Source organism: Limulus polyphemus, unplaced genomic scaffold, assembly GCF_000517525.1.
Source record: "Limulus polyphemus unplaced genomic scaffold, Limulus_polyphemus-2.1.2 Scaffold2662, whole genome shotgun sequence".
Lineage (NCBI taxonomy): Eukaryota > Metazoa > Arthropoda > Merostomata > Xiphosura > Limulidae > Limulus > Limulus polyphemus.
Genome location: NW_013668272.1, coordinates 49,344 through 59,077, shown reverse-complemented (window position 1 = coordinate 59,077; position 9,734 = coordinate 49,344). Strand labels below are relative to the sequence as shown.

At 34.9% G+C, this 9,734-nt stretch overlaps 1 protein-coding gene across 1 annotated transcript in view; it reads left to right on the top strand.

Annotated features, from left to right (window-relative positions):
* The window catches only part of LOC106467563 (zinc finger protein rotund-like), a 46,364-nt gene that overhangs the window by 11,818 nt on the left and 24,812 nt on the right, over nt 1–9,734 (top strand). The window contains exon 2 of the mRNA XM_022395763.1: nt 8,413–8,651. Within this exon, the coding sequence (XP_022251471.1) occupies nt 8,436–8,651 (216 nt within the window). The 5' untranslated portion in view covers nt 8,413–8,435. The remainder of the gene's footprint in view (nt 1–8,412; nt 8,652–9,734) is intronic.

Below are 9,734 nucleotides of genomic sequence, written 5' to 3'. Positions count from 1 at the left end.
TGGGTCACTATGTAATGTGTTATGTTATTTTGGGGTACTGGCGGAAGTAAGACCCAAACTGCACTGAGAGTACACCGTCTATCCAGTTTAACCTCAATTTCTACGGCCTCACATGCTTAAGGAAAAAATAGGAGCAGACGTGGGTGCTCTAATATTCTATTGCGGCTAAACATCCAACACCAGGGGCACAAATCACAAGGTGGGTCACTATGTAATGTGTTCTGTTATTTTGGGGGTACTAGCGGAAGTAAGACCCAAACTGCATTGAGGGTACACCGTCTATCCAGTTTAACCTCAATTTCAACGGCCTCACATGCTTAAGGAAAAAAAGGAGCAGACGTGTGTGTGCTCTAGCATTTTATTGCGGCTCGACTTCTTTTACTTCTTCATATTTGTCCCCACAAAATTACATTATATATACATTTTAAACCTAACATTACCGATGGGCTTGTTTAACACATTTTTTCTAAACTATTCATGTATAGGATATGTGATTTTGTTATTTATACAAGTTTTCCCAAATAACATTCCAGTCATAGAAATATATATATATATATACACACACATACACACCATATATTTTTCTTTGCTCAGTTCTGTAAACTCAGTATTATAACCGGTTAAAAATTTCGAATTATTAAATATGCTGCATTGAAGTTAATTATATGCTGCACTATGTGGGCCCCATCAGTAGTGAACGGTTTGAAGTCAATAGGCCGACAGTTGAAGTAGGAAATGATACGTTTCGGATATTAGTGCAAAGCCACACAAGGGCTAGCTGTCACTAATTTTGAACTTATAGACTAGAAAGAAGGCAACTAGTCAATAGCTCCCAACACTAAGCCTTAAGCTACTCTAATCACATAATGGGATTTGATCGTAAGTCTTATAAGGTACTCACGACTCTAAATTGCGGAGCGCAATTTTGCGGCAACGACGCGAATAATAGACCCTTGGATTCATTATCCTAAACGCTAACCAACAGGCGATGCCCAGCCACACAGAAATGGAAAGTTGTTTTGTTTTCAACATTTGAAATGCCCAGATTTTCCTTTAGCTGTAAAAATATTTGCAGTATACAAGTAACTGTTATTTGTATATATATAAAAAAAATCAAAAATGAATGGACGAACAAAAGCTAATTCTAACTTTCAAGAGTACCTCGTTTGTTGTTAATCGTAAAACTACACAATGAGCTGTCTGTGCTTTACCCACCACGGGTATGAAAACCCGTGTTTTATTTTCTTTTATTACAAGCTTTCAGAATTACTCTGGAGTTAATGGGATGGGTGGAAGGTTCCTTGAAGAGTTTGTTTTTGAAGTTAAGCACAAAGTTAAACAATGAGCTGTCTGTGCTTTACCCACCACGGGTATGAAAACCCGTGTTTTATTTTCTTTTATTACAAGCTTTCAGAATTACCCTGGAGTTAATGGGATGGGTGGAAGGTTTGTTTGTTTGTTTTTAATTATGCACAAAGCTACACAAGGGCTATCTGTGCTCTGCCCACCACGGGTATCGAAACCCGGTTTCTAGCGCTGTAAGTCCGCAAACATACCGCTGTGCCACTGGGGGCCTGGGTGGAAGGTTCCTTGAAGAGTTTGTTTTTGAAGTTAAGCACAAAGTTAAACATTGAGCTATATGTGCTCTGCCCACCACGGGTATCGAAACCAGGTTTCTAGTGTTGTAAGTCCGCAGACATACTGCTGTACCACTTGGGGGAATCTTTGAAGAGCAAAAAGAAAAGAAATATCAAATTGATTATGCGTACCGATTTCATTTCACTTTAGAAGAAACGTTTAAAATTCACAATTTAGTTGTGAATTTTAAACATTCCCTCAATAGAAATGCTTATATTTATTTTTCACCAAATGAACATTAAGATTTAATTTCGCGGATGTTAAAATGAGGTTATTCCTTACATTTTCCAAGAAAAATCGTCAAATGCACGTGTCTAGTCATATTTGTTTACGCCTTTATTTTAATATTATAATTTTCTGATTTAAATCAGTCACGTCAAACTTAGAGTTAGTTTTGCCGCGGTCAAAGAGTGTTTTGTGACCTTAAGGGTTTGCTACTGCAGATAAGAAAGAACTTGTTTAAATCTTTCAAACATATTTCAGACTTATGTTTTTGTTATAAACGTGTTATTGGTTAACGATTTTGAGCTGTATTGTGGTAATTCCTAAGGGTACCAGATTTCCAGAATAAAAAACTGAGTTATCCCCCCCCCCATACAATGACACTGTAACCATCTAAGAAACAGTTTAAATTACAATACACTTTACATTTGCTACATAATCTGATGTTTATTGCGTCACGTTTTGAAATCATAGACAAACAAAATGTGTTAAAAGCTTATCTAGTTAAAAATAAACAAAATAGAAAACGTGCCGAAGTTGTTTTCAACCCACTCAAAAGGAAAATGTTAGTTCTTCGTTTTCTTTCTCGCGCCCAGGCAGGTCTTCAAGTCCCAATTCCCGCGGATGTCCAATGATAGATAGGATTTAAAAACTTAGCAGAGAGGGAAGGAACACACTACCGTGTAATATGTCTCTATCAGACGATACTACAGCTAAAACTTAAAAAAAAAAATGTGCGTAATGACAAACCGTGCCTATCAAATTCACATATGTACAGAGAAACTGGGACAACCTACTATTTATGCTGTTCTGATCAGGACAAAAAAAAATACGACTAAAAACTGGGGCGATGGCAGTTTTCCGGTACGTATGGTAACTAGCAATTTCTTGTCAGCCCAGTTTGTTTAATTGAACTTAGGACAAGGCCCGGTGCTAGGTTACAATATAGGTTACATGATAAAGTTTACAGATAAATCTTGTAGTTCTTGTGGTGCAGTGTTTCCCAAATGTCGTTTAACATGTCAACTAAAAAATGTACGTGTTATTAATAGTTTCTAGTTAGTCATATGGTATGGAAGCTGCAAGACGGATATCATGTGCATGGTAAAAAAAAAGAATGGTTGAAATTAAATTTATAGGGGCATGTCAAACACACTACTGTAAATGGAACACGAACACACCAAAGGTACCAATGACTCTGGTAACTGTTTCAAACGTTTCCGTCCGAAAATGTGGAATTAAAAGCATGGCCCACTATAATTAATTCGTTACTACTGATTGTAAATTAATATTTACTAGAATTTTTGTTTGTAGTGCCATTCAATAGACGGCACCACATTGGATTTCTTATTTCGATCACATACATAGATAGATAGATATACATATATACACTACGTCCATTATAGTAAGATTTTCACCTTTTTTACACTGTGTTTTGTCTCTTTCTTTAACTCTGTCAGTCAGAAACTTGGATAATTCCACATACCATTTTCGGCCGTTTCTCCTCCTTCTTTGCCTCTTTCTTTAACTCAGTCAGTCAGAAACTCGGATAATTCCACATACCATTTTCGGCCGTTTCTCCTCCTTCTTTGTCTCTTTCTTTAACTCAGTCAGTCAGAAACTCGGATAATTCCACATACCATTTTCGGCCGTTTCTCCTCTATCTTTGTCTCTTTCTTTTACTCAGTCAGTCAGAAACTCGGATAATTCCACATACCATTTTCGGCCGTTTCTCCTCCTTCTTTCGGTTGCTATTATTGCACTGAATTAGTTACTAGTGCACTGAAAACACCATACTTGTATACACAGCCTTTTATTGTTCATATAATGTTTTAGTATGTATAGTAAGTACTCTACTAAACTTAAAGTTACTTTTAAACAAACAATAAGAGGTTGCAATTCTAAAGTTTGGAATATGAACATCCTGCATGTAGTTATAACCACAAAAAATCGACGATTTTTTTTTCCAAGTAGTTGCGATTATACTGAAAAAAAGATTTTTTTATCTCGTCAATTAAGCGAGATGAGTTTCATCTGGTTAATATGCACAATAAATTCTACAAACCTGAAAAACACCATCAACTGTGTATCGATCTCGTATTAAAGGCGTACACAAATCGGAATACATATGTCGTCTAATATACATTCAGCTTACCATACAGGTTGTTCATTTTAACAACAACTCTCAACAGTACGGTAAGTGCTAAGATAAGTTCTTCAAACAAGATAGACGAGAAGATGTGCTGTTTCATTTCTTTTCTCTCTCTAATACCCCCACCCTCAGTAAGATTCCATGCTTGAAAAGAAAAAAAGCAGAAAATAATCCTGATAATTGTTGAGCATTTAAAGGTGCATAAGTGTTGTATTTCAAACAGTAAGGTAAGGTGCACGAGTGTTGTATCTCAAACAGTAAGGTAATGTGCATAATTGTTGTATCTCAAACAGTAAGGTAACGTGTATGAGTGTTGTATCTCAAACAGTAAGGTAACGTGTATGATTGTTGTATCTCAAACAGTAAGGTAATGTGCATGATTGTTGTATCTCAAACAGTAAGGTAACGTGTATGAGTGTTGTATCTCAAACAGTAAGGTAATGTGCATGATTGTTGTATCTCAAACAGTAAGGTAATATGCACGAGTGTTGTATCTCAAACAGTAAGGTAATGTGCATGATTGTTGTATCTCAAACAGTAAGGTAATGTGTATGAGTGTTGTATCTAGAAGTGTGAGATAAAGTCCATGAGCGTTGTACCTAGAAGAGTAAGGTAACGTGTATGAGTGTTGTATCTAGAAGTGTGAGGTAAAGTCCATGAGCGTTGTACCTAGAAGAGTAAGGTAACGTGTATGAGTGTTGTATCTAGAAGTGTGAGGTAAAGTCCATGAGCGTTGTACCTAGAAGAGTAGGGTAAGGTGCAAGGGTGTTGAACCTAGAAGAATAAGCTAAGGGGCATGAGTATTGTATCTAGAATAACAATGTCGCGTTACGAAACCAACTGTCTGACGTCCTCAGTTAAAGAATGATGAGGGCATAAGTTGATCTTGTATTGAAAAGTTATTCGTTTAACAATGCTAAAAAGCTGTCGATAACTTAATTGAATTAAATTATTACTGCACCTTGTGTTATGAAGAAAAGGTCACTGTACCTGATTTGTCAGTCTTTTTGCCACTTGCTTTATTTGCATAATATCCATTCAGCTTTAATGTTGTTGTTTGAAGTTAAGCACAAAGCTACACAATGGACTATCTGTGCTCTGCCCGCCACGGGCATCGAAACCCGGTTTTTAGCGTTGTAAGCCGCATACATACCGCTGTGCCACTGGAGGACTTCAGCTTTAATAGATAGAAAAATATTTTTAAAAACAAAATTATATTAGTCTTAGTTACTTTGTAGACGATTTTTTGTATGTGTTGAAAATATGCCCATAAAAAGTGATGTGAAATTATATGTTAACTGCTAAACATATGCAAGCAAGAACTAATTTATTTCTCTACATGAGCAAAATAGGGGGAGGTCTAACCTATTGTTTTCTACCTGCATTTCATACAAGTTTTTAATCCAGTCAACATCATCACGTTGTTTTTTGTTGTTACTTTTTGTAAACTGGATCAATGATAGGTATATACAGAAAAATTAGATTATTAAGATGCAAAATATTAAATGAGCAAGCTAATACGATCATGTACATCTTTGTATAACCTGTTTCACGACAATACGGGCTCAGTACAGGTTGCTCCGATGATGTTTCTGTTAATGATCGGAGTCAGGCGTTAAAAATAACTGCCAATCAACAGAGAACTGTATGGTATGAATTTTCGGCAACGGAAATGTATGTCTGCATAATCCTGTAATACAGGGAGATAATCGTACTCGTTACTCTTCTTTCTTACCTAAAAAAAAAGTGAAAATCTACATAAGTATGCAAAATTGAGATGGCCAGTTTACTATTATACATAGTAAAAAACATCCGACTTCTATAAACAGGAAACTATCACAGTTGCTTTACTTAGTATTACCCACTGCTTGTTTCAATTTTTTATGGGAACATTTTGGGCTGAAAGTGGTTGAAAGGTAGATAGGCGGGTATAACTCAATTTTAGTGAGTGTAGCTTATGAGAACATTTTGGGCTGAAAGTGATTGAAATGTAGATGAGGCAAGCATAACTCAGTTTTAGTGAGGGTAGAAAATCATCAAAGCCCAATGTAGTCAGTAGCAGTACAATAAAAGTATAGAGGAAGTTGAAACCACATCTAAGACGAGTGCAGGTTGTTTCAAGTATCATGTTGGCAGTTATTGTCATAGTGAAGTATTAAGTAGATGCTGAGTCCCGAGCGTTTACTCCAATAACTAAATCTTTTAGTAAGTATTTCAATGGATGGAGTTCGATTATGTAAACTAAACTACTGCCATAAGCTGTTGCTAGGGGGAATCATTGGAATCCGAGGAGTGATGCTATCTGTAGCTTCATATATTTGTATCGATGATTTTCCAACATTGGAACCATATTTACACGAGGCAGCTAAAACCTTAACATTTATAACTGATTATACTGTCCTATCATTTCAAAGGAAAATGGAGCTTTTCTTGTACTTTATTTTTATCATTTGCTCCGACATTTCTTATGATAAAGCTTTAATGAGGTATTCCTCATACTGACTTTTAATTAAAGCAGCTGGTGAACTTCAGTAAATCTTTTATGAGTCGTTATTAGATTTAATCGACTTCACAATTCATAAGCTTATACTATAAAGGTGCGTCAGCTACCAGGCAGCATCAGTTTGAGAGCAAAGCCACAATGGGCTAACTGCTGTGTCCAACTAGGGAAATCGAACCCCGGATTTAACATTATAAATTCTTAAACTTACCGCTGTCCCACCGGGGCACGGCAACATCAGAATCAAGAAATTCAAATATAGAGAAATTAGTATCTCCTTTAACACTTAAAAATCATAAATAGGAGAAGTATATCGTATAACAAAATCCTTTAATGTTTCTCTAGAAATCTGGTTACTACATCTAGCCAGCGTTTAACTCAATTCTTGATCGCTCACATCTTGCTCAAGCTGTGTGTCAACAGACTTGTCTAAATGAACACCACAAAGTAATCTTTGAGTAAAGAAAAACGTGTATCATTTTATCTTGGACTGTTTCTATAGATACTGTTGTTTAGTCATTTAATATATTTATTTCACCTCAGCAAGGTACTTAGTTAACCCTAACCCTTGCTAAAGGGCGCTAGAAGCAGAGAATCCATAAACAATAAGCTTTTATGCTTTCTGTATCATTGAAACTTGTAATTTGCTGGAGTACAATCAGACATACTAGTAACTGTTATACTGTGTTATTTACAAGTTATTTTCAACAGGGTAATATCAACAGTATAAATAACCATGTATGTCAGGTGTTTATTAAATACACGTATCCAGGAATAAAATACATACACTTTTGATAACACAGTTGTCAAAAGAAGCCTTGACGACCACAATAAACGCAGTTTACTCATTAAAATGTAATTACATCTTGCTCTTTTTCTTTTCAGAATTATACATAGATTGAATTTTCTTTCAGATTGCTGTAATGCTCTCGAAATATACCGAAACACAATCTCTCTCTTTTATCCCTCCTTTTTTTAAATAAGTTTTAATGGGAAAAGATGATTGTACTAACGAATATTTTCTAAGACAGAAAACAAGTACAGTATTTCGACAGACTACAACTGTTTATGCTTTTATTCCACAGAGAAATTACACAGGCCTGCGATGGTTTTATTGTCTTGAAAGTTTTACATGTTCTACAGTAATTCCTGTACGCTGAATCCGAAAACGATATCCATTTTTCTCCGTCACGTACAGATTTTTCACAAAACGTCTTAACGCAGTACATAAAAAAAGACCACAATACGTAGTTTTGAGACTAAAGACGTAGATATTACACACACACACACAATTCAGGATGAATGAGAATGCATATTCGTTTGACATCAATGTTCTTCCCTTTCTTCAGTTTGTTTGTATTTTCGTTAACAAACATAATTCTTACATTATAGAAACAAATGAATATTATTATCGAAATCTGTGTAGCTGAATTATGGAAAATCCGTTATTAAAACCAAAACAACTTTTATGAAGTTTAAATTCGCAGGCCTGTGGTAATAGAATAACGAATTAACGTACGCTAGTTCTTCATTACACACATACGTCATTAAAGCATATAAAATACAAAGTTTTATATGACTCCTTTGCACTAGAACCTTAACAATATCGGAAGTTTCGAAACACGCCCAAAGGAGAAATAAAATAATGTATCATAAGAACGCAGAAGTAAAGTCTCACAGCTGTTTCTAATGATGCGCATGTTAATTGTTTCTTTCTCTCTCTCGTATAGCACGACAACTGGTAGAGAAGTCTCTAATTATCTGGTATAAAAATAGTAGAAGAAAATCTCGTATTGAGACGCTTTCAATTTTAGCTGATACAAAAACTGACACGTTCTTTTTAACGTTTAGAAAGCTTCAGAAAGGAGTGACCAATAAAATAATATTTTACTTTCATTAGTATTTTCAGGTCCTGATTGTTCAATGGAAGAGGCAAGATCGTCAAAGATGGAGCCTCCTTACAAGCTGCATAATATGTATGGTAGCCATAACAACTGCATTAACACCAGCAGTATTACTACCAGTAGCAACTGCCCCGACGTCATGCCTCAGCCAATCAACACAGTAGTAAAGAGTTTCCCAGCTAGTGCTGCTTCCAACGTCAATGAACGGAAATATCATTGTAAAATATGTCCGCAAGTAAGTGATTATTTTACTTATCTTTCCATCAAAGTAAATAGGTTGTCTAAGATGTAAAATACGCTTACGGAATACCTGTGTTATATCTTGCGAACTTTCAAACTATACCACATGTTTTAAATATCACATAGCAACAATGTCTGGTATTATACTACAGAATAAATATTAAACTTTCACTGTCATCGGGCACATATGTATGTCCTCATACAAATTTGGAAATTTCATACTATTATGAGGAAACGTATTCCCTTTTAATCTTTACCAGTTTCAAGTTTCAGATAAGAAATGAAATATTAAGTTGTCTTCACACACACACCTCCCATTATATATATCCAAGCGTAAGCCTGGTACGAAAAGGAGTTGTTTATTTATGAACTTGGGAGTGAAAAAAGGTAAACAATACTTAAGAGACACTTAGCTAATTGTGTTGAAATATAACAACATCCATGAAAATGTTTTCAATGTTTTAGGTTGGAAAAGCTTTGTATTATTATAACTTAGTGGGACTCGTACTACTAGAAAATGCTTATCAATTGATCATAGTAATGCGAGTCATGATGTTATTTTGTCTTGCAATGTTACAATTTGTAATAGAAAAGGCAACGTAATTGAGCGAAATGATCTTCTTAGTACCTTTCATGAATGCTTTACCGTAGTAACTTCTAATATCTATCGTTCACTTAAAGATATTACTTAAATATTACTTTACGGATGCTATTACTCACGTAAAAAAAAAGTTTTATAAGTTAATGAAGGTAATTACGGTTTTCTAACTTAAGGATATTCTAATGCTAACACCCCTGGGGGTAATTTAACACATTTTAAGCGAAAGAAAACAAATTAATTCGTAGTTTTATGTGCAAAAATAATAATAATAACAACATATTTTTAGAAAATATACAACAGATAAGATATTTTAGCTTCTCGCCTAGTTTTAAGATTACTTTCTGCACCGACAAAATTGGATAATTTTTTTCAAACTGACCACAAAGCAAAATAATGTTTTAAACTTTATAAAGAGTTTTGAATACTTTTATTAAATTATTAAAATACTACAGAAATAAATGGACTCTCATTGAAGTT